This window comes from Ylistrum balloti, unplaced genomic scaffold, assembly GCF_031769215.1.
Source record: "Ylistrum balloti isolate Yb309-2 unplaced genomic scaffold, AGI_CSIRO_Ybal_v1 Utg371438, whole genome shotgun sequence".
Classification (NCBI taxonomy): domain Eukaryota; kingdom Metazoa; phylum Mollusca; class Bivalvia; order Pectinida; family Pectinidae; genus Ylistrum; species Ylistrum balloti.
Window position 1 is genome coordinate 203,251 of NW_026782754.1, and position 25,912 is coordinate 229,162.

The 25,912-nt window shown below is 33.6% G+C and overlaps 1 protein-coding gene across 1 annotated transcript; it reads left to right on the top strand.

The window, feature by feature from the left end:
* Positions 1-898: 898 nt before the first annotated feature.
* On the top strand, positions 899-25,070 carry LOC132562503 (Golgi apparatus protein 1-like). The gene is made up of 25 exons (XM_060227246.1): positions 899-1,414; positions 1,998-2,030; positions 3,026-3,112; positions 4,191-4,409; positions 5,086-5,331; positions 5,772-5,958; positions 6,291-6,520; positions 6,777-6,898; positions 7,229-7,330; positions 7,886-8,051; positions 8,515-8,664; positions 8,795-8,947; positions 9,071-9,181; positions 9,775-9,863; positions 11,775-11,889; positions 12,674-12,766; positions 15,061-15,132; positions 17,332-17,391; positions 18,349-18,478; positions 20,115-20,257; positions 20,731-20,832; positions 21,808-21,960; positions 22,341-22,461; positions 22,825-22,931; positions 24,109-25,070. Exons 1-25 carry the CDS (start codon positions 899-901, stop codon positions 24,271-24,273), a joined length of 3,672 nt encoding a protein of 1,223 aa, XP_060083229.1. The 3' UTR covers positions 24,274-25,070.
* Positions 25,071-25,912: the final 842 nt, after the last annotated feature.

Sequence of the window (25,912 nt, forward strand, 5' to 3'; positions counted from 1 at the left end):
TTTTCTCATTTGATCTGATGTTTAATATGTTCAATGCTTGTGGGCATGGTTGTTACATTATCATCATTCCAATTTTTGTTTTTTTGGCATGATTTTGGTTTCTAGTTTATATGTTGTTGATGGAGCAGAAGATGCATACACTTACAGAACATGTGCCTTGTGTTATTCCTGTTGCTTTTTGTTCAAATGGTATCTGTGAATATTTGTCCACAGTTTTAGCTATTTTCAGTTTGAATTATATTATATTACATTGTATTGTATTGTATTGTATTGTATTGTAATGCATTGCATTACATTACATTACATTACATTACATTACATTACATTACATTACATTATATTATATTATATTATATTATATTATATTATATTATATTATATTATATTATATTATATTATATTATATTATATTATATTATATTATATTATATTATATTATATTATATTATATTATATTATATTATATTATATTATATTATATCAATGGTAAAGACATGCATAACAAAATCCATGTATATATTTAAAATTGAATGCACTTGGTTATGTTGATATTTCATAAGCAACATGCAATTCATACAGATTTATCAGCTCACATATTGAGCTCAAATGCTAAGTTTTTGGTTGCGAAAGCATGTATTCGGATACATTTTCTCTACCACCCTTAAACTTATAATCTCCGTGCGTATGAACACCAATAAAGTAGTTCTCGTTCAATTCAAAGTAGGAGATGCAAGTTATTTGCGAGCCTGTGGTTGTTAATCAGATTTTTGCACTATAAACACATTTAGACTTATCCTAAAATTGTAACAAATTTGCTTATTTAGAATATTTTACTGAAATAAATACTATTTTTTTTCATCGGATTGACATGTATGACGATAGATGTTGTTTGGTCAAAATGGCTGCCTGTGGCCGACGTGTACTGCTCTTAATCGTGATTCTGTCATTTTGCGTAATTTATGGAAAAGAAACTGTCGAGAAGAAGAATAATGATGAAATTGAATTACAAAGGGTTAAACGTAAATCGGTCGAAGCTTTAAATGAAAACGTTCCTGAAAAAAGTCAATTTGTTAAGCCCATTGATGGAGCCCATGTCGGTGCTGGAGCCCCAGTTGGTGGGGCTCCGGTCAACGTTGGTCCCGTTGGAAAGCAAATGGTAATGCAACCACAGGGTGTAGGGCAAGGACAGTCTTTTCTAGGAAAGGAATCGAATACCGCTAAAAGACGTCAACATATTCCATTGGGAGGAGCTGGAGAGAAATTCAAAATTGAAGGAAATCCGTCGAGAATGCACAAGAAAGCTTTTAAGTTAGCAGAAACTGCGGAATGCAGTGCAGACATCATTTCACATTGCAGCCGGAAATCAATGAAAAATAATTTTGCAATTTTAGATTGTTTACAAGGAGATCCTAAGGTTAGATTACTTTGTTTTGAAGTTTTCCTTGAAGTGTTCCGTTTCTTAAAATTTATTTTTCTGAAATTAAGTAGTTTTATAAGACGTTTCAGAACTTCAACGCATCAGTTATGTATTTACTGTCACATTTTCCCTTCGGCTTTAGTATTAACTTGTAACAAATCAGAAAGAGATGTTGACTTCTTCACCGTTTTATTATGTTTACCTTAACAAGGTAAATGGTACAAAACTATTTAGTGAGAGGAAATTATAAGAACCAACAGGACCTCTTTAACACAAGGAAATTTTGCCAAGGAAGTAGTCAATTATTGAAATACTTTTTCTGAGGAAATTGTATAGGTGCCAATGCAATCCTAAACTCTTTCAAGTACTGTCTTAAATGCCATTGGTGTACTATCTCTTAAAGTTTAAGAATATACATGGAATCAACAAAAAGAAATCCCCCACAAAATTTAAGATTGTATGTATTAAGTAATATATAGTCTCTATATTCATCACTGTATAGCAACGCATATTGTATGGTTATCTTTAATGTATTATGAATTGATATATTCAAATAGTTATGTTATTTCATTTATTTTAGGTTGCAGAAGAAATCAGTGACCCATGTCAACATGTAAGTTATACCTTGACTTAAGCATTGGAAAATATACACACTCTTCAATTGTTTGCGAACAAAATGTCATTATAGGAAACTTTGTCTCTGCATATGTATTAACGCAATTTGAAAGAGGAGTTAAAGTCATACTGTGGATTATTGTAAACATCATGTAAGATCTGTTCTTGAAAGGCTGCATGCGTTTACACAAGGCCCCAGTCTGGATGTCTGCAATCGCAAAAGTTTGAGAGAACTGTGATGAGCGTTCGGGATAGTATATCTAGGAACTAAGATCAAATTGATGTGATATTAAGGGAAATTGGAGAAATTCTGATGATTGCAAAGATTGCAACAAAATTGTTGACTGTAAAGTGCCATGATGTTATGATTTGGCTCCAAATCTTGAAAGAACTTATTAAAATGTTGAAATCATAGAAATAGATTTAACAGATTTTAACATACCTGGATGGTAACCCATTCTTACCTTTAAATCGGTTTACAGAAGTGAATGCAGGTCATGAATTCTGAATTTAACCACATTTCATGCTACAGAGACTTGGTTCAGTTAACATTGAAAAAGTATAACAGAGTTCATACTTGTTGAATGATGAAAATAGTGGGTGGGGGAATGTGTTTGGGGTGTGCTTCACAGAAATACAACATCATTTCTGGTTGCATTTTATAATTTGTTAAGTATGTATACACAATGTAATGCCCCTACAGAGATAAAACACCATACATTACATCACATTATCATTGTGTGTATGTGTGTGCATGCGTGCATGCTTGCGCTTGCTGCAATCACTTATTCAAGTTGCACACATAAAAATATTTTGAGTAAATGGTTTTGCCACCATAAAATAAAACTGAATATGCCATGACTTTTTACTTCTGTTAAACAAAAATTTCATGCATATTGGAATTAAGAAAACAACCTTGATGAATATGAAATATGATATAGTGTAAAATGTAACTGTTTGTTATTACTGATATGTTGCTTTGTTATGTTGCAGTTTATTTGGGAGTACAAAAAGAATTTGACCATGGATGACAGATTTGAATATGCTGCAGATGAAGTTTGTGTGAAAGAGCTTAAAGATGTAAGATATGATATTTATTAGTTTTAGGTCTATAATATACATCAGATATGTTGTGGTTTCTTTTTTATCATCACTCAATTGTATAGAGGGAATGAAGTATGTTTCTTGTCTCAACCCAGGTCATAACCAACCGTCGCCTACAAGCTAGATTGGCAATTGTATAATGATCAAGTAGGTTTCGAGTTAGGTTTCAAAATGAACAGCTGAAACTCATTTTGGTAGTGTTCACAGGTACAATAAACAACCAAGTATTCCCAAATAAAGGGAGGATTTTCATGACCTATTTCAGTGTCAATTACATGTATTTGTTGAAAGTCAATCACAACAAACTTAGAATCTTCAGTGTGATAACTTTATTAAAATGCCTACCGGTAAATGTATTAATAAAGTTATCACACTGAAGATCTTAAGTTTGTTGCAGTTGACCACACTTCCTTCTTAGTTCCTACTATTCTTCAATCGCCCTGCATACCTTGGAGTATCCAGCCAGGGATTACGGAACCTACAATACCTACACAAGAAGTACAGCATTGACTCAACACCCCTAGTGATATATTTGTTGAGATGCTGCTATAGCAAATTAAGTACATTTTATCAATGTTTTCATGCTTGATAGCTTGATCATGATCGATAGAAGCAATAGATTGATGTTGGAATAGTTTTCTTGTCCCTACATACATATTTACTTTGTAGGGAGTTCATATGGCTCGCTGTGTATGACCTGTTTTGTTTTGTATTCATTTATGTACTAATGAGGTAATGAAATTTCAAATTCCAATATTTCTGCAATGGAAAATAGACAGAGTTAGTTTGATTGTATCACATCTATTCGGTCATAATATAACCTGTTATATTAATTGAACTGTTGATAATCATATTACTATACTAAAACTTTTACAATGGGCCTTGTTTTTGGTTGGGGGGGCGGGGGGTGAGTGGGTGGGTTGAAGGTCTAGCTCACAAAAGTAGAAAACAATGGCCTACAGCAAACTCTATTTTTCTGAGTCATTTTATTTTTTAGATAATAAAATCTGAATGATAGCATTGCTCATCGATAAACGTAATAATTCTATTACAGATACCTGAGTGTGCCAATTTACAAAAGGGACAGGGACAGATCATTCCTTGTCTGGTTGAAAATGTGGAAAACATCACAGATAAGAACTGTAGAACTTACCTCAACAAGATGGCAAGGATCGTCTTCAGTGACTTCCGCATGGTGTACGGCTTTGTGCAGGAGTGTAATGAGGACATTGTTAATTATAAATGTGGAAGGTTGTCGTTTGATCACAAAGAGGTATGATCTTTTTTAATGGGTTCATATTTAGATATTCATGTCACATATGACATGTTAACTGTTGAAAAAAAAGTAGATGGGAGATTTTCTCTTTCTATTGATTTGTTTAGCTATAACAAAAAATGTAGAACTGAGATGTAATTTGTTCAGCTCATTTTTCATTGGCATTGTTGTCAACCTCAAATTCTGTTTTTTACTAGCTTGAAGCAAAACTTTCAAAATATTTGTTTCAATCAGTTACTCAAAAGACATGAGTACTCTAATGCCAAATTTGGCATCTATCAAGGTCTTGAGAGTACAACTTGGGACAAATGTAAGATTTGAATTACTAAGGAAACATTTTTGGACAATATGTCAATTTAGTCATTTAATAGTCCTACATATAAGTAGACAAAAGGTGATTCATTATACATGTACAGGGGAAACATTTGCAGAAGTTTTCTTGCCTTCACAGAATACTTTATTTTCCAAGTCTTAATTTTACCCTGTAATACAACAATGATACATATATTTCAGCTTCAACATCAGACTAGATTATTCTTACTGTTTTGGTAAAAGGGTGAAGCAGGCTTTAAACTTCAGCAAAAGTGTCACTCTATATGCAATATGTATTTGTCACAATTACATTGAAATTATGAATTGTTAAGTCAAAGAATTATTTCATTTCATGATACAGGCTGTTCATTCACAAGGAAAGACATTACACTGTTTGGCAAAGAAGATAAGCCAGCTGAAACCTGTGTGTAAGAAACAGTTGTTGAGGGTAGCTGAGCTTCAAGCAGATGACTATCATCTGGATAGGCCTTTATACTATGCCTGTCGCCTTGACCGAGAGAGGTTCTGTGAAAGCACTGTTGCTGGACAGGGAAGGGTCTATGAGTGTCTGTTCAAACACAAGTTTGATCCAGAAATGTCAGATGAGGTATAAGCATAAGACAGTAACATCTCAAATGAATATTCAAAAGCTGATTTTGATCTTTCTCTTTGATGACACAATTATAAATAATAAATCTTTCTCTATCTGTTTATTTAACACTAAGACATTTCAAAAAATAAACATCTGCATGAAAATTGAGAAATATATATAAAAAATGAATTTTAAGGAATTTTTTTTTTTTAATCTTTTTTAAGGAAAAGATGACTTCAATGTAGGTAACGTGTTAAACTGTAAAATTCTTTTCTTTTTACCTTGGGAAATGTAGATTGATTGTGATAAGCTGCTATTGTGTTGTCTTCAGCTTTGTCATCTGATTTTGTACTTATTGTACACGTTTTGCACTGCTTAGAAAAAAAATCTTTCTTATAGCTCTTCATGAGTAAGGAAAACGAAGCAAAATTGAAGTTGTTCTTTTGTTTTGGCAGTGTCGAGACAAGCTGACAGTCAGACAAAGGTTGATAGCTGATGATGTAAAAGCAGAGAAATCATTCTTCGGTGCCTGCCGATTAGATATCAGGGCAAATGGCTGCTTCTCGGCAGGAAGTTCCAACAATGATGATGATGCCAGTCGTGCATCTGTCCTTCTTTGTCTGGAAAGTGCCCATAAGAGGGGTAAGTATCATGGACGTTTACCAGTCAAAATGGATTGAAGCTAAAAAGGTTGCAACAGGATAGTGAGAGGGTCATATATAGCTTGATACAGTAAATACTCAGCATTTTGTTTCGTAAATGAAATTGTAATGAAAGTTGAAGTGAATACATTATTTGTCTGGTGATCAGCTCACTTACTGTTAATAAATCCACCCATATCTATAGTTGTCTATATACCAACAAACAGGATTATTGTCAAGTAAGAGGTAGTTTGTCAGTCAGTAGGGCTTGTTGCAGGATAGGTGCTGTTAACTAGATGCTTGTAATGGAGGTTGTCTTAACAATGGTTTCAGATATAGTCATTGCGCCAGAATGTCTTGCCGAGATGATGGATCTGCGTAAAAGTCTAATGTCAGATTTCAAGATTAATCCAGAAATAGTGGCCTCCTGCCAATCTGAGATTGTAAAGTTGTGTGACGGAGGGCTGGAACGAGGAGGAGCAACCATTCACTGTCTGATGGATCATGCTAGAAAGCAAAACAAAAAGATGAGCCCTCAGCTGTCATCTCCCTGTATGAGAGCTGTAAGTAGACTTAAAATCCAGAAACATGTTTAGTTGCCCACTAAAGTTATTGTGGGAGAAGTACAGTGTGTAATGTTTCATCTTGCTTTTATCTTTAGTTATTTTTTTGTAACTCATTTTGTTTGAGACTAGCATACTAAAGAAATTTAATGTGCATTGAGTTACGGATATTTAAAGGATGAAATTGATTTAGCACTTATATTGTTTGTATGTCCAGTTTAGATTTGTAATAAACGAAACAACAAAATTGTTGTAGCTTGAGAGCCTGGTGAAGGAGGCGGATGTTGGTAGTGACTTCCGTATGGACAGAAACCTCAAGAAATCCTGTCAGGATGTGGTTAATGTTGTCTGCAAAGACATTCAGCCTGGAGATGCAGAGTGAGTAGACAGACTAGAAATAAAAGCAAAACTCTTTTCAATTCAATACACACATAACATATTTATTCAAAGTTTTACCCCTGTACACTTTTGCAACAAATAAACAACATTAGTGTATTATTTTAAACCAACTTTATTTTGTAGATATCTACTTTTGTTGTCATGGCATCACAATAAGTTACTGGCAAATTATCTTTGTCAGAACAGACTATATTCGTCTCCATTACAAATAAATTAGAAATAGATAATCATTAGATAGTAATAATTTGTCACAAAAAACTGGTGTTGAGAGGTGTCTTATACTGTTTATAAGTCTCATTTTGTTTTCAGGGTGATCAACTGTTTGATGGACCACCTTGATTCAGAACATATGACAGATATTTGTGAGGAGAAGTTAATGCAAATACAGTACTTCATTGTGAGGGATTTCAGGTAAAAATCAGTTGTACTTCTTCATTTTCATCTCTTCACTGAAAATTTAGTGGTATATTTTAGATATTGAAAAGGATATGGCTTCATTGACAATTTTGATGGTCAGTTGTCATTGGAAGTAATCAGGGCTGGATTCTTCAATTAGATGTAGAATTGGTTTCTGGCTCATTTGTATTACCTTCTCTTGTCCAGATTTCATATTTTGTTCATCATTCAGACATGCTTATTGCATGTAATAAGAGGTGATTGTACAAAGTAAGTATTGAACAGGACTTTAACAATACATACACAGACCAGTGTGATGGTAATTGGTTGATGATCTTTAGTAAACCTATGTCAAGCAACAGAACTGTACACTATCAATAATACTTCAAAATTAATTCATAGCTAGGGAAGCATCATGAGAAACCTCCCCCCCCACCTCCCTCCAAAACAAAAATTAACAAAAAAAAAAGATTGTGAAAATCTACAGGCAAGTGGCATGAATAAAAGAAAAAAAATGATTACCTCCCTGAAAATTTTGTCTGATGATGGAGTCATGTCTTTTCTTTACAGATTAGATGCTACTTTGTACAGACATTGTCACCAGGATGCCTTCAAACTGTGTCATGCTCCAAAAACCTGGATAGAACAAGATTCAACGAATGTGGACGTAGGTCCTATGGTTTTACCCTGTCTGTTCCGTCACATGAAAGATCATGACACTGATGCAAACTTACAGGTATGATAACACATATCTGAAGGGTAATAGAAATCAGCAACAACAACATTAGTTTTGATGATAATAGGTTTTCTTTTATTGATCTTTTGGAAAAATTGTACAGATCTTCAATACAATATATTCTTTATGCTATCATATGTAGCCTATTGGAGATAAATATCATTGAACATTGGGAGTTTAAACAAGAATTAATTTTCTTGAAATAAGAAATTAACTACAGTCATGCATTGACACTTTTTTTTATTTTGATTATTTGTTGTCTTTATACTGAGAGCATTGTTGATGTTTTATTGCTAGTATTGTTTTACGAGAGATATGTACACAATTACATGCATTTGAGAAAACATGAACTTTCATGAAAAATGAACCAACTCTTGAAACTACCTCCATATTTTGAAATATTCATAAACAAGACCAAATACATTGTTCAAAAAAGCATTCTCCAGTACTTTTGTAAATTCAGGTCTCTCGGGCTTGTAAACACGAAATCCTCCGAGTGATGAGACATCGGGCAAGGCGAGTGGAATTGGACACGGATATTGAATCTAAGTGTGTAACTGACCTTGGACGATACTGTTCTGATGACCAATCAGAAAAATACGAAAAAGGCGAGGTAAGATATGTATCAGATTGTACCTACCACAGTTTGTATTTGAGGACTGTTAGGAGATGTTCATACTCACCGAGCAATTGTTTTTATGAATTGTATATTTAAATAAATGAGATTTATATTTTGTTTTCAGGAGTTGGCATGCCTACAAGACAACTACGATGATCTGGAAGATGACTGTCAGGAAGTGGTCGGTAACATCACAGAAAACCAGGACACATATCTAGAGCTTGACAACCTTGTCATGAAATCCTGTATGCCCATGATAAAGAAATTCTGTAGGGAGGTCAGTTCTCAATATATTTATAAATCATTATCATGAAGTTCTAATTCTATCAGTTTTTCTTTTCACTTCCTCCTCATTCACTTAGATGAATTTATCCATATATGACCTACTTTTATATATCAGGAGATTGAGGAGGATGCTGATGCTGAAGATGTTATGGACTGTCTCATAGAAAATAAACATGATCAGTCAATGGATGAAAAATGTGCTGCTGGAGTAGAACATCATCAGATTGTGAGTTTCCTTACTGGCTACTGTAGGTTCATTAAGGATTCATGATACGTTCCTACGACACTATCTCCTTTTAAAATAGTTCCACATCAGAACTATTCTGATTGTGACCTTTTCAGGAGATGGGGAGGTAATTCCAATTTAAATCTCAGTTCTGCTGTCAATACATTCGGTTATCTTCAGCAGATCTTCTTCACAATTATATTGTAAGGCTCTTATCAGTATGTATGCAATGTGTATGGCTTATTATTGTGTTAGAATTTAGGATGAATATGGATGTTAGCATATTATAATTAGTTAACATTTTCCAGACAGCATCAATCTTGTTTGAAATCTGTCATAACTATAAATTTACTAAACCTTGTTTTTTCTTTTTTTTTTTGGTGAAAAATTTTCAATTTTATAAAAAAAATTATGTATTTCCACAAAGGTAATAAAAGAGTGGGTTTCTATTTAATGTCAGTGTTACTCTTTTTAGGTATATTATTCCATCCTGGAAAATAATTGTTGCAGTAAAAAAAAATTGTATGATTTCATATTCATGTTTTTATTTAAATTTTACTTCTTTAGTCAAAGTGTCTGTTTTCTTTTTATAGATATCATTACAAGATTTCCGGTTTAATCACAAGTTCAAAGAGGCGTGTAAAGAAAATGTGATGATGTATTGTAAAGGAAAGAAGTCAAAGTATGTATACCACAGTCTGACTGGGTAGACAAAGTATATATATCACAGTCTGGCTGGGTAGACAAAGTATATATATCACAGTCTGGCTGGGTAGACAAAGTATATATATCACAGTCTGGCTGGGTAGACAAAGTATATATATCACAGTCTGGCTGGGTAGACAAAGTATATATATCACAGTCTGGCTGGATAGACAAAGTATATATATCACAGTCTGGCTGGGTAGACAAAGTATGTATATCACAGTCTGGCTGGGTAGACAAAGTGTGTATATCACAGTCTGGCTGGATAGACAAAGTATGCATATCACAGTCTGACTGGGTAGACAAAGTATGTATATCACAGTCTGACTGGGTAGACAAAGTATGTATATCACAGTCTGGCTGGGTAGACAAAGTATGTTTATCACAGTCTGGCTGGGTAGACAAAGTATGTATATCACAGTCTGGCTGGGTAGACAAAGTATGTATACCACAGTCTGGCTGGGTAGACAGAGTGTGTATATCACAGTCCGTCTGGGTAGACAGAATATGTATACCACAGTCTGGCTGGGTAGACAAAGTATGTATACCACAGTCTGGCTGGGTAGACAAAGTTTGTATACCACAGTCTGGCTGGATAGACAAAGTATATATACCACAGTCTGGCTCAGAAGACAAAGTATGTATATCACAGTCTGGCTCAGTAGACAAAGTATGTATACCACAGTCTGGCTCAGTAGACAAAGTATGTATACCACAGTCTGGCTCAGTAGACAAAGTATGTATATCACAGTCTGGCTCAGTAGACAAAGTATGTATACCACAGTCTGGCTCAGTAGACAAAGTATGTATATCACAGTCTGACTCAGTAGACAAAGTATGTATATCACAGTCTGACTCAGTAGACAAAGTATGTAAATTGCAGTCTTGCTAGATAAATTAAATGTATGTATTGCAGTCTGGCAAGATAGACAAATGATTTACTTAATGTTTTAGTTTGCAAAGTTTATCACATTTAAATCAGCTAGTGTCATATTAAGGCAGAGCCTCCTTGCAGTAACTGGGGTATGGGGGCTACTTCACTGAACATCATACTTACTACATATTATCTAAAGGAATGAGGATGAACTGTTTTATCCTAGGTCTCGGCCACAACAACACAGGAAAATCTGTAATAAAATTTGTAATCTCTTCTCCCTGAAAAACACAAACTGAAAGGATCGATTGAAGTAAGATCCTTCGAGGGTTTCTGTCTGGGTCAAGAAGAGTGCAAAATAGGAGTTGGGATTATTTATTTTGCACTTGTTGTAAAATACATGATGTTTAATTTATAGGGATGAAAACAATACAGCATTTCAAAATAAGTTTGTAGATATTTTATGGTCTATTTAATACCTACACTAGCAATTGCTTTAGTATTTTGCATGGATAAAAGTTTGAGGTAAATTTTGCCCGGTAAATATATTTATTGAGTGTGTCATCAATATTTGTTAATGTTAATTAGGCATGCTACTTCGAACACTCAGGCCACATTTGTGCTTCAGTGATTCAACTGTGATATCATACCAATGTCAGTGTCTACTAACTCTGACTACCTGGAAAGGATGGTAAATTGTAGTTGAATCAAAGAGATTTTGATGCAATTTTTGTTTAATATGTTCAAGAAAAAGAGTTTGTTACCAGTGTATGTTCAAATATATTTTATCTCATTTTTGGACAGACATTCTTAAACTCATTTGAGTTAAAGATTTGGAATGAGGTTCTGTTTCAGACAGTGTGTCTGTGTGTTAATAAAACAATCTTGATCACATACAGGTAACAGGTTTTACCTGTATTCGTCATTAAGGCAGGTAAAAACAATAAGTGAACAGCTATGGCATAGAGGAAGAAAAGTGTCCAACAATTGTAATTCATTTTGTTGATTTACTAGATACGAGGTGGTGTCCTGTTTGAGTGAACATGTGAGAAATGACACGGTCATGGAGAGAAAACACAGGATATCAAAGATTTGTCGTAAACAGCTACGATTTGAAGTCCTTCAGAGGGTAAGTGAACTAGGATCTTTTTCAGGTTTTCCACGCTTTTTAAAAATTTTTGCTACTGTCATCATAGGATTGCATTGCGAATATGGAACTAGTGAATCTTAATTGAGAAAAGTTGACCACACTATGGCAAATACGTCATTATCTGACATGGCTTAAATTACATATTCCAGTTTTGACTCTGAATTGCAAAATTTCCACATGACTAAATTAACTTGTTTTACTGTGTATCAATTATATTATGTTGTGCATCAAAAAGGGCATCTTTGTGTTGTGACAGTGAGCAAAAGAAATTCTTTTTGGAAGAAATGACTTCCTTTAGGATGAAAAAATTGTGTGATATCAAAATATTTATTGTAGATATCAAGTCACCATGACAAATATTCGCTAAATATTTGGCTTTGATCAACATGAAAAACTGGTATTTTCAGTTGAAATTTGTGAAACGTGTCATTGTAATCATTTAAGCTCACTAGAGTTGTGCAAATAGTAAATAAAATATGGACTTCTCAAAGTTCTTTTATGGAATGAAAATTTACAAAGGGCTATGTAAAGCTTTTGTAGTAATGTTAATATGTATATATGTAGAGTGTATGTAATACAGCATAAAAAATATTGTGTTCTGTATATTTCATAGTTGTAATTGAATTTTCACAGTGAAAGTATTGCACTGAAGTAGGATTGGGGAAATTGCAGTTATCATTGTGGATGCACAAATGTATCATTACACTAATTTTCCTGGTAACAGTTCTTTCAATCATGATTAGCTTACTTAAATTTTTTGCAGGGCGAAAAAATTGACCTTGACCCTCAACTTAAAATGGCATGTAGGGAAGAGTTGGAAACTGTTTGTTCAGGTGTGGAGCATGGCAATGCAAAGGTATGGTAATTGATGTTCATTTATTTAAGCATGTTTTGAAAAATCTAATCTCATTCCAAATCAAATGATTCATATTTCCTTGTTTTTCTCTTTGCTCAAACTGTTGGCACAAGGTATTGATGGAGCTACTGTTTATTAATTTGGTTGTTAGAGTCTTCACAAGGAAGTGTGAAAATACTGAAAACATTTTATCACTATTAAAGATCACCAGACCATATTTTCATACATCTTCAATCTGCAAGACCTTTATATCTCAAATTATTAGACATCGTTCATCACCAGGGTCTGAGGCTGGCTCTCTGAGCTTTTAAGACAACACCTACAGCAAGCCTCTATGTATATAGCCGTCAAAATAAATTGGCTTTGCAGTACACTATTCAGCTGAAGTCAATTATTCAAATCCTTCTTTTTCACTTGTATTTGATCCAAAATATAAAACATTGTTTCAAAATAAACCAAAGACCATTGCGCCATTCGGTATTCAAATTTACACTCTTTAACTGAACACAAATATATTGACCAAATGAAGTCATTTGGAACGATAGAAATTCCATCCTTGCTCTTGAATTGACCTGAAGTTGACTTTTCACTTCATGCAATGGTTAAATCAGACACTGACAGTTGCACTTTTCATTCATCCTTCTCGAAATTGCAGTTAAAATATAAAATATTTCTACATTTATATACTGATGGTTCAAAAGATAATGATAAGGTTGCTGTGGCCATGGTTACACAAGATGAAACCTATGGATGCCGGCTACCGAACAACGCCTCAATATTTCTTGCCGTATTTAAGATTTTTAGTGTTTGTCTTTTACCTTTTAGTTTGTCTTATAGTATTTCCTTTTGGATCACTGTGTGTTTTACCGGTTGATGGCCTTAATGACCTTTTGTGTTGATGGTCTGTTAAGAATTTCATAATAATCATACATCTTCAAACATTTCATCAAACGCTTGGCATATACACAATTCTCTATAACTTTCCAAAAGGTACACCCCAAAATTTAATTCTTTTGAATCCATACCTTTTTTTCCTGATTAGAGATCATAAGTATTCATGATTCTGTAACACTTTTAAAGTTTCATTCACACCTTAGTTTTGGTATATTGGTACTCCAAAGAAACGGAGAATATAGATTTATCCTGCGACTGCCACTGCCACATATATTTTTTGCTGTATTTCGTCAGTGATGCAGTTGTATTTTTTAGCAGGTGTGGTAATCCAACAGAATTACCCTCTGAATTTATTGAAATATTGCGTTCAAAAATTAAAATAATTCTTGAAATAGGCAATTTCACATATTATAAGTTGATTTATGAAAATTTGTTGAATTGCTGTTATATCAATGAAGTTTGGAAATATGTTTCCACATAGAGCAATTATTTTGGCGTCGGTCATCAGACAATTCAATTCAGGGTAGCGTCAATGTCAGGTAAACACAGATTGAACAACAAACGTGACTGTTTCAGAAGTCTGATTTTTACTCAGTGTTTCAGGATAAATGGAATAAATGAGGCTTGCCACCTTTGTCTTTGTGTCCCAAGCCAAAATACAGCTTATATTTTAAGACATTAACATGCCTTCTCTATATATCAGGATTAGGAAATCTGGAATTCACAAGAGTCTTCAATAATTATATTAGGATGCTTTGAATTTGATCTTTAAATATTTGTGTTTCTTTGCAATTTGTTTTAATTAGTTGTTAGTATTAGTAAAACTTTGATTATTGTTAGGCCAATAAACAAAAATTAGATTGTTAATGGGAGCTATTTTTAAAATGAAATTGCTGCTAAGGGAGAGGGACAATGTGTTAGGGCTATTCCTATGAAACCTTTATCCCACTCCTGATTCCCAGGTTGTATTTCAAGATATTTAATTTCCTTAGAGTAGGCTGGCAATCAAACCTTTGATAAAAGTTATTTATAACCTGGATATCATACAGGTGGTAATTTTCACAGTTTAATTTTTTAAAATATTTTTTTTTAAATGACCAAATTATGTTATAACAAATTAACTTTTGTGATCTGGATGTGAAAGAAAAATATCTAATGTACTCCTGTCTTATTATTTCATGGATTAAATTAATGAATTGATGTACCATTAAATAGCAAAAGTATCACCCCCTGAAAATAACTGGCTATACAGTATTCTTAATTCAAGAAAATTTCATTTAGAATTACTGTAGAATTACTGCAGTAGAAAAAAAAAGAGAAAAAACTAGGAAATAGTCCATAGTAACGCTGAACCAACTTAATGAATGTTTAGCTTACACATAATTTCTTTTCTTTTACAGGCAATTGAATGTTTAAAGGAACACCCAAAGAAACTTGGTCCAACATGTTCTAAACTCATTTTTGTCAGAGAGGTAAGCTGCCTGTATCATAACTTTCAAATGATCAAGCATCTTTTGTTAGTGTATAATAAATAAATGAAATTGTTGTTGTTTATCACATGTATGATGCTTGAGACAGTGAAATCTTGTCCTGATTTAGTATCATTAGGTCATCTGACCCGAAGGGTCCGATGACCTATAGTCATCATGCTTCGTCCGTCGCCGTCCGCCGTGCGCCGTCCGCCGTGCGCCGTCCGTAAACTTTTCATTCAAACGACTTCTTCTCAAATACTAGAAGGTCTAGGGGGCTAATACTTGGCACAGAGGATACTGGCATGGAGCTCTACCAAGTTTGTTCAAATGAATGACCTTGACCCACTTTAAAGGTCACAGGGGTCAAATATGTTAAAATCTTTAAACAACTTCTTCTCATTAACCAAAAGGCTCAGAGTGTAGATATTAGGCCTGTGACATGCTGGGATGAAGGACTACCAAGTTTGTTCAAATGAATGACCTTGACCCACTTTAAAGGTAACAGGGGTCAAATATGTTAAAATCTTTAAACAACTTCTTCTCAATAACCAAAAGGCTCAGATTGCTGATATTGTGCCTGTGGCATGCTGGGATGAAGGGCTATCAAGTTTGTTTAAATGAATGACCTTGAACAACTTTCAAGGTCACAGGGGTCAAATATGTCAAAATCTTTAAATAACTTCTTCTCAAATACTAGAAGGCCTAGGGGGCTAATACTTGGCCCATAGCATGCTGGCATGGAGCCCTACAAAGTTTATTCAAATGAATGACCTTGGCCCACTTTCAAGGTCACAGGGGTCAAATATGTTAAAATATACAAAGGACTTCATCTCAATAAGCAAAAGTCTATGAGTGCCGATATTGGGTCTGTAGCATGCTGGGAGGAAAGGCTACCAAGTTTATTTAAATGAATGACCTTGAACAACTTTCAAGGTCGCAGGGGTCAAATATGTCAAAATCTTTAAATAACTTCTTCTCAAATACTAGAAGGCCTAGGGGGCTAATACTTGGCCCATAGCATGCTGGCATGGAGCCCTACAAAGTTTGTTCAAATGAATGACCTTGGCCCACTTTCAAGGTCACAGGGGTCAAATATGTTAAAATATTCAAAGGACTTCATCTCAATAAGCAAAAGTCTATGAGTGCCGATATTGGGTCTGTAGCATGCTGGGAGGAAAGGCTACCAAGTTTATTCAAATGAATGACCTCAACCCACTTTCAAGGTCACAGGGGTCAAATATGTTAAAATATACAAACGACTTCTTCTCAACAAGCAAAAGTCCATGAGTGCTGATATTGGGCCTGTAAGATGCTTGGAGGAGAGGCTACCAAGTTTGTTCAAATGAATGACCTCAACCCACTTTCTAGGTTTGGCTTGCTTTTTGTCAGATGACCGTTAAGGCCCATGGGCCTCTTGTTTATTGCTGAAGGGACTGAATTTTCATTCATGTTTGAACTTTATACAAAGATCATGAATCATTAAAGATATGCATGTAATAAGTTTATTCTTCAAGGTAACATGGTCTGGGCAATGGTGTCTTAATTATTGGGAATGATCACATATTTCTGTTTTGAGTATATTTTGTGGGTTCTATTGTCTAGTTAACTGTGTCTAAATATAGAAAATTGACACATTTGTGAAATAAGTTCAGTGGATTTTGACATTGTGTCATTCAAAAGAACATAACCCTCCCCCTTCCCCACAACCAACCAATGAGTTCAGAATTTTAGTTCACCAAAGTCTCCAAAGCACAGGGATAATTTTGCAGTGTGGTCAGTGAAGCAGAAGGTGCCTACTCTTTCGGAACACCTGGTCTTATTCTCTTTGTACTTTTTATGGAGTCTCTGTGTAAATCTTTCTTTTGTTCATTTTTTGCCCTAGCTTAATTGAAGTTGAGTAATGATTATGATTCTGTTGATGGTATTTTCTTATCTTTTACCCCCTCTCCGGCAACATCATATCTGAATTTCTTATTTCTGTTTACATCAAACATCAACAGTGACAACAATGTCATAGGCTCTGATTTATTATACTCACCACACCCAAAATTAAAGTTGACTCAGAATTGATTTTTGGGATTACAAAAGCCTAAGGTATATGTTAAGGAGTGATACCTAATTGTATGTAAATTTTGGTAACTTGCTTCACAAAAAATATGCTTGTGTGTTTCATAATTATTTATTGTTATATCACCACAGAAAGATGATGTATACATTGGAGACTTCAAGTTACGACAGTCCTGCGCTAGTATGATAAAGGTTTGTACTTAACTATTGAGTCTTCTATACTGTGTAGTTGTTGAATTTTGGGGGCTAGTATTTTGCAGTTGTGTCAGTTTGGACTATTTCACATTGATTAAATTTTTCATATGTCATTTATATTGGTATCCATGTATACAATTAAATAACATAGATTTTCTTACATTTTTATTTATATTAAATGTTCGCTGGATTTTATTTTTCATGTTTTCTTCGATGACTGTGAACAAAGCAAAATTAGATCCCTTGGCAAATGTACAATATGTGGCTACTAATTCTATGGCAAAGTCATTCAAAGATTATGGTGAAATAGTAGATGCATTGAATAAGACTTTGTCTTATACCGTAGATTTATACTTTATAAGAAAGAAAGGGAATTTAACCTAAAACTTTTATAGTCTCAACAAAATACCCTCTTGTCTACCTTTCATTATCGTATTTATGACAGAGGAGTCAGTATTCATATAGAGAGCATTTGTAGACCAATAGATCTTAGAGAATTTATAACAGATGAAACAGAGACATTACATGTATTGACCCAACTTTAATATTCTAGTTCAAAGTTCAATGTGACTGGTCATTCTGATTGTACTTATAATGCACTGCACTGCTCTATAGGACACCAGGATAGCTATGACCAATGTTTTCAGCTTCATCAACTTTAGTCAGTCTTATATGTATTATGTACACCTTTACCACAAAATTGGCAGTGTAATTATTTGATTATATTAATCAAATTCAGACAAATATCTTTTTTTCCAAACTAAAATTACAAAGATATTGAAGGGAAAAAATCGGTACTTGAAAAATATTTGGACTCAAGCAGAATTTTCGACTCAAGTGATTTCGAGACAACAAGTTTCAACTATAGATATGTTTTGCATATATATATATATATAAGTTTTTAGTTTTAACCAAAGTCACCATACCTGTATTTATTTGATGTTTGTGTTTCAGACATATTGCAAAACCGTTCTCCAGACCAATGGAGATGTGATGCATTGTCTACAGAAATACAAAGATGAAACAGAATTTGATAGAAAGTGTCGGACCTTTGTAATTAAAAGACAAGTTATTCAAAACCAAGGTAAGCAGGATTTTTTTTCTACAGAAGAATTTCGACTTTATACTCTCTCAATTATTTATAGAGGACTGTAGTGTCATTGTGTACTACATCCTGTTATGTCTGTCTGTTCATCCATCCTTCCATCCTTATATATGTCTGTATAGACCATTGCTATGTCAGCATAATTCAGAATTATCATAATCAACAGAGCCTGTCAATTTAAAAAAAAAATGGGGGGATTTTGCTGGGTCCTGATAATAATAATAATAATGATAATCTTTATTTTCCAAGACGAAATACATGTTAAGCAGAAGGCTTATAGAACACATGGTCCTCTTATTTCTAAAGCATACATTTATATAAATGGGTTGGTAAAAACAACAGACATGGGGAAAAATAATAACACTTAAATACTTAGTATAAATACACACACATACAATGTCAACTATTTGAAAGAGATTGTTACTGTTCAAGATCAAAACAAAACTCTGCTAAAACAGTTGATCTCCTTAAATTCATGAGGAAAAACATTCCCGTCTTTGATACTCGATATAAAAAATTGGTTTAAGTTAAAAATAGTTCTGTATTTTGGCACTAAAAAGTTGTTATCACAGGCATATCTTGTAGCTATATTATGACTACTTCTAACTAAAGATACATCATTAGATAAGGAGTCTGGGACCTCTCCATGAAAACATTTAGAAATCATACATAGCTTAGATTTAAAGTATTTATCGATAGGCATCCACTGTAAAATTTCAAACATGTCTTTGGATGGTATATCTAATGGTATCATTCTGGCTGCTTGTTTCTGAGCCTTCAGGAGCTTGCCTATTTCATTTTCAGAACACCCGAACCACACATTACTACAATATACAAAATGTGGGGGAATACAAGCCTAGAAAAATCTTAGTTTTCCTTCCAGCTAGGTAGATAAGGACTTATATGATGTAATAGCCTAATTTTTGCCTTATTTTGCCTAGAATAGATGAAGTATAATCTGACAATGTCAAATAATTATCAATAACAACAATAAGTAATTTATCTCTTACAACCTGTTCCAGAGACTTAATATACAAAGGAAGATCTAGAGTTAAACAGTTTCAACCTTGTCTCTGTTCAGAAGCTATACAAATATATATTTTGATTTTCAGGCATTTACAAAATCATCATATTTTGAACACACCATATATGAACATTTTTAGAATCAGATTGTAATTTGCTTTTGATATCTAATGATTTGCAAGCAGCAGATAAGGTAGAGTCATCTGCATACACATCTCTATCAGCCTTCATATTTAAAGGCAAATCGTTTATGTAAACTGGAAACATCAAAGGACCTAAAATAGATCTTTGCAGGACATCATGAGTAACTTTACTGGTGTTTTACATGTGATCAAACTTGGTACAGGTGGTGACAAAATATTTCAGGTCTGTATTATCAACATTTATTGGTCTGTTAGGCTGAAAAACATGCATACACATCTAGACTGCTAGTTTTTTGTCATGAGCTGACTGTCCTGTTCTCTTTCTGTGTATAAATTTTGAAAAGGAATTAATACATAGTGGTTGTGAAATTCAAGCAGAAACTTGTTTCCAGTATGATATTTGTCAATGTAAATGAGAATTTATAATTGTGTGTATATTTTTTCTGTAGATTACAGATTGAACCCATCTTTGAAGAAAAGCTGTAAACTAGATATCAACAAATTTTGCAGCGATATTGTACAGACAGAAAAGAATGACGTAGAATTAGAAGGAAAAGTTATCAACTGTCTCAGGAAACAGTTTTCTGTTAATGTAGGTACATGAGATTTAGACAGGTGGTTTTATTAATGTTTTATACTTGTGAAAATAAGTTGAATGAAAGATTTAGAATGCAACTTTTGTACTATTTACAGTAGTTATGTGGGGAATACAGTTTTGTAAACCTGTCACACAGTTATCTTTTTTCTGGGACACAATTGCAAATTTGAATACTTGTTTTGATATATTTCAATGCATATATTTTGGCAGAGATAGTCTTTGTTCCAAATCCAACCTTAAAGTCATGTTTTTAGATCTAGAACCATATATTTCATACACATAAGCCTTCTCTCTTTCTCCTCACGTAAGTCCTGTCAAAACTAGAGGCTTTAGGGAGGCATTTCTAAATAACCCTGGATTAGGTTAATATCATACTAAAAATTCATGGGAATGAATTGTTGTGCATGATATAATGAATCTGTTTCTGAATATCAAACAAAATTTCTGTGTTTTTGTCATTTCCACAGAGATTATCGCGGGATTGTAATGCGGAGATAAGAGATGTGATAAAGGATGCTGCTTTAAATTACCTTGAGGATCCTGTTCTGGCTAAGGCTTGTGAAGCTGTGGTATGTGATATTCTGTTCACATTGTTTTAATACTCTGAGTAATGTAAAATTGAGACTGATTATGACATTGGTGTATCTACATTAATGCAAGAATCACGGAAAAGATTGTCATTAAGTTTTTCATAAGGTCAATAATATCTCAAATTTTGATTTAAAAAGATTGAGGGAAAAAAAACAGTGTAGAACATTCATATGGAATTATGGTATCTCACATTGCTGCACTCTTTGACCTTTTCATTCATTATGAAGTTGCATCAGTTTTAAGTGAATATATGCAATTAAATTGAAATTATCTATAAATACTCATACATAGCAAAAGCAATACAGGGATATCTGAGTACTGTATAATAGTTTAGATAACGGGGCTGATAGTTTGTGTTTGTCCTGTTTGGACATATTGGGCTAATTCATGGGTATATAATTTCGCTCATATCTTCGAGCTGGTGGTCATATAAGGGCATAATAGGTATTTTCTGAGATTTTTATTTACTGTAGAAATGTTCACTGGGTATTTAATTTCGTGCTAACTTTATTGACAGTGAAATTAAATCCTCCGTCAATATTTCTAACTATACTGTACACAGTGAGTTGATTACACTGGAAGTTGGAATTAAGATATGTTTTTTTATCTAATGTTTGGTTTTGTACAAGTGTCATTGGTTGGGATAATGATCTCTATACTGATAAAGTTTATAAATTTGAGATTTTCTTTTCTCGAACTCTTACCTGTGAAGGATTTACATTACCAGTGTGGAATTACGCAATCACACATTGCTGCACTCTGTGACCTTTCATGGCATTATGAAGGTGCAATCAAAAGCCATCTAAACATTCTTTGGCACAGTCTTTCATCTGATCCAGATTTGACATCCTTAGTTAAAATGTCCATACCCCATATAACTACACATACTATTGATCACTTACCAAATCTTTTCTTGACTGGGGAGAATAAACAGTATTTCAATTCATTATCAGATTGAGTCATTCTGTTCTGATGAACACAGCAAAGCTATGCGTAGTCAGAACCGAGTGGTTGTGACAGAGGATGGAAAGGGTATTGTCTTGGAGTGTCTGAAGAAAAACATCAAAAGCATCAAGAGTAGCCACAATGGATTAGCGTGTGCCAAGGTATTGAAGCTTTTCAGTTTTCTATAACAGTATTGTATACTGTAAAATAATATGTGTTCCTTTGGATGAATTTTTGAGGTTTTTCAAAACTTTGCTATTTTTGTGGATTCTTGATTTCCAGTAAAGATACAGCTTAATAAATCTGCTTATATTAATTTCATCATTTTGTGGACTAATAAATTTGTGAACTGCAAATACATAGGAAATGAATGGATGATTCTTCCCACAGTGAGACCCTCGCACGCTTTCATCAGGGCCAACAAGAGTGATTGATATAAGAAAAACTTGTTTCGCAATTGTTGTAAAATAAATGAAGTTTGATTTTTAAATCAGAATTGGTGTTTGTCCTTGCCTTATTTGATGCGGATTTTGTTCTACAGGAAGTGGCCCGTACCATACAGGAAGCCCATATAGATGTTGGTGTGGACCCTTTACTTCACACTGCCTGTCAGCAGGATCTGTCAAAACACTGTGGCCATATAAACCCTGGAAATGGCAGACGTAAGTTACTTTAATCACATCCTTTTACTTCTCATGTGGTGAAGTTTGCATACTATTTTGAAATTATCACAACAGGCACCAGTGTCCTAAACATGCTTGTATTTATAAACTTTTCTTAATTTAACAATTTCCAGAGGAAAACATGAAGTTTAAAGAAAATTTCATGAATTTACTACCATGATAAGAATGGGCCATTCTCACTCTAGCTGGAGAAATGGAATTTGGAAAAGTCACATGTTGTGTAGCTGTCAAAAAATGTTTACCAACTATTGGCATCAGAAGGCAAATGCCAATTTTGACTTGCTGTTTTACAGGAGGATGTTGATTGTGTATTTAACACATTGATGTTTAATCTGATTGTAGAAATGAATTGTCTGCTGATAGAGCTAGAAGACAGACCAGACGGAATGTCAGCTGATTGCAGAAACTTACTGTCCAAGCGAAAAGATTTGTGGGAGTTTTCCGTTAGGGTATGTTTACAGAACTAAGTCCTTATCAACTAATGGCTTGAACTAAGTCCTGAAATTTTAGTTCCATGAATGCCAGAAATTGAGCCCAGAAAGAAAGAAATTCCATGTATTTTTAAAAAAATGGTGGGGGGGGGGGTGGTTGGAGGGACTGATTAAACATCCTTTATGACTTCTCAATGATCCCTGTATAAAAAACAAGGAGTTCTTTGTCCATTGATTTTTACTGGAATAGCCCCGATAAGTCCATCAGTTTCCACCATTCTGTTTCTTTTTATTAAACAGGGGGAATAACACTTGCTTGGCTCACAACATGTTAAATAGTTTAGTGAAACTGTTGGGTATAAATTGTAGCCTGGCGCTGGATGAAAGAGATTTTTTTCCCTCAGTGATCTGTTTGAAAGTATAAGGTTATCTGCTCAGTTACATTGATCTCTCTTTGTATTCTGTTTTCCTCCCAAATTGACATTGTCAGTGTGCTTTCATCCTGGTCATCAAGAATAACTAAAAATTATCAAAATTAGAAGAAAAAAAAATTAAGATGGTCTCATGATTTGGAATAAGATAACTGAGGATATATTGACCAAAAATGATCAACATGAATGTGTGTTATCCTTTTTTGATTTTAAATAAATATTGAGCATAATGTTACTGAAACCAAACTTTTATAGAAATAAGCTGTAAAAAATACCCTTACTTTGAATCAGAGGTATTATTTCTGGTTATGATAACTTATTCAGTTGAACCCATGCAAAGATCTGAGTTGTGTAGTTTGATGTTCCCTATCTGTATTTCTGAGAAAGCTGAGAAAAGGACAAGTTGACTTAATTGTGTCCTTGGGCAAGGCACTTCACCTTTATTGTTTTTCGATGACATGTTATGGGCCTCCCCTATGTTGTTCATTGAAGTTACCACCATCTTCTACAAAGAGACCCTGTCTCAGTATGACTCTGCTTGATGGGATGATACCAGCTAACTCAGCAAACAAATTTCAGATGCTTAGACAGATAAAGTAGCAATATTTGGAAAAGGGATGATTAGGGAACTTTGGTAGAAGAAGTTTGTTAGCTCCTAGGGCTTAATGGAGGATAGATGTGGTATGTTGGGATAGATTGATTAGGATCATATATGTATTTATGTATTTTAACTAATTGTAATTAAAATGCTTCATTCATTTCAGGTTGCCCCACCAGAAGGCTTTGGAGAAATTTATGAACAAATCAGTATATCTCCTGCTAAAAATTATATCCTTAGCATAATGATAGTAGTATTAGGTATGATATTTTTAGTTGGAATTACATGTGGGCGTGTGACAAAACGAGCCAAGGGAGACAAGCGGAAGTAAGGGAAATCACTGGGGACAGAATTTTACAACTATCCTCTCTGGTTATAAAGCTGAATGTGATAAAAATTTGAAAGTTTCACTCATTGATAGATAGAAAATCATTATCTAGTTCGAAAAAGTAAAAAGAAGTTGATTGTTTAAAAAAAAATAGGTTAAGTGACATACATTACTAAAATGAAAAGTTTTGTTTTGATGTCTAGCAATACAAAGTAGATATATCATACTTATCTTTCAAGTTAAATATGGAGTACTAGGGCTCTTTCTATTAATAGCATATAATGCAAACAATCCAGAAACTATCAAGGACTGTGTATCCAGTCAAAGAATTCAAGCCAAAAAGTGTACTAAGATTTTAGTTGATTTATATATAAGACATTCAGGGATAATCAGTAATGGACCTGGGCTAAATCTTCTCAGAGAGGATGGGTTTGTCCTGTTGTCTGTTATTCTAAATCATTCCATTCTGGTCCTGCTGTTTACTTAATAGAAAGAGGTCCTAGACTTGGAATGTCTTCAAGTCCCCACATACAGGAGATGACCTTTCTGACCTTGAAAGGTGTAAAACTTTATTTACTTTGTTTGTTTAAAGAAAACATTTTTTAAAATAAATGCAAGTTTTGTAAATGTCAAGTTTGAAGATATGTAGCAAGAACAGAAACTTCCATCTATGTATACATGTTTGAATTATAGATATTTAGCTGACCAAAGACATAGATCAGTCCCTAAAGTATTAGATATAGAGAATCAGGATTGTATAGTAAATACTTGTCTCATAGAAGTATAATTGTACTCCTAAATGTTCAAGATTTTACGATGAAATCCTGTCCCTATAGGAGTATAATTGTACTTCCAAATGTTCAAGATTTTACAGTGAAATCCTGTCCCTATAGAAGTATAATTGTACTCCTAAATGTTCGAGATTTTACAGTGAAATCCTGTCCCTATAGGAGTATAATTGTACTCCTAACTGTTCAAGATTTTACAGTAAAATCCTGTCTCTATAGGAGTATAATTGTACTTCCAAATGTTCAAGATTTTACAGTGAAATCCTGTCCCTATAGGAGTATAATTGTACTCCTAACTGTTCAAGATTTTACATTGAAAAATCATCTTTATAGGGTCACAATGAACATGTAACTGTTCAATGTTTTATACCGAAAACTTGTCTATACTTGAGTGAGTATGTTACTGATCAAAATTTTATACTGAAAACCTATCTATAAGGGTAAATATAACTGTTCAATGTTTAACATTGAAGACAAAGTTTCCTTTTGTAAATGCATAATGCACACCATAAACTGTCTTATGAGATTGATCTTATTTAAGAACTTAGTAATACTTTGAATCACTTTTGAAAATCTGTAACAAAAAATAAATTTCATTAGTTTTTACATCCAGTTGCTGACCTTTACTATTTTTGTAAATTGTTATATACATAAAAATTAACAATGATAATACATAAATGTGAAATAGGAAAAAATATAGAAATGAGTTGAAGCTACTCTGGAGTTGATAACACACATTCTAATCCATGTTGTGCATTTCAAAGGCATTTGTGTTGTCATTTTTAAATGTTTAATGTGAAAAAATGTTCGATATTATGAAAACAATGTTTTAATTTATTTTCAAATACATTTGT

Coding starts and splice junctions, on each gene's coding strand:
- LOC132562503 (XM_060227246.1), top strand. CDS start 899: ATGGCTGCCTGTGGCCGACGTGTACTGCTCTTAATCGTGATTCTGTCA. Junction 2,031..3,025: donor TCAGTGACCCATGTCAACAT/GTAAGTTATACC, acceptor GTTATGTTGCAG/TTTATTTGGGAGTACAAAAA. Junction 5,959..6,290: donor GGAAAGTGCCCATAAGAGGG/GTAAGTATCATG, acceptor CAATGGTTTCAG/ATATAGTCATTGCGCCAGAA.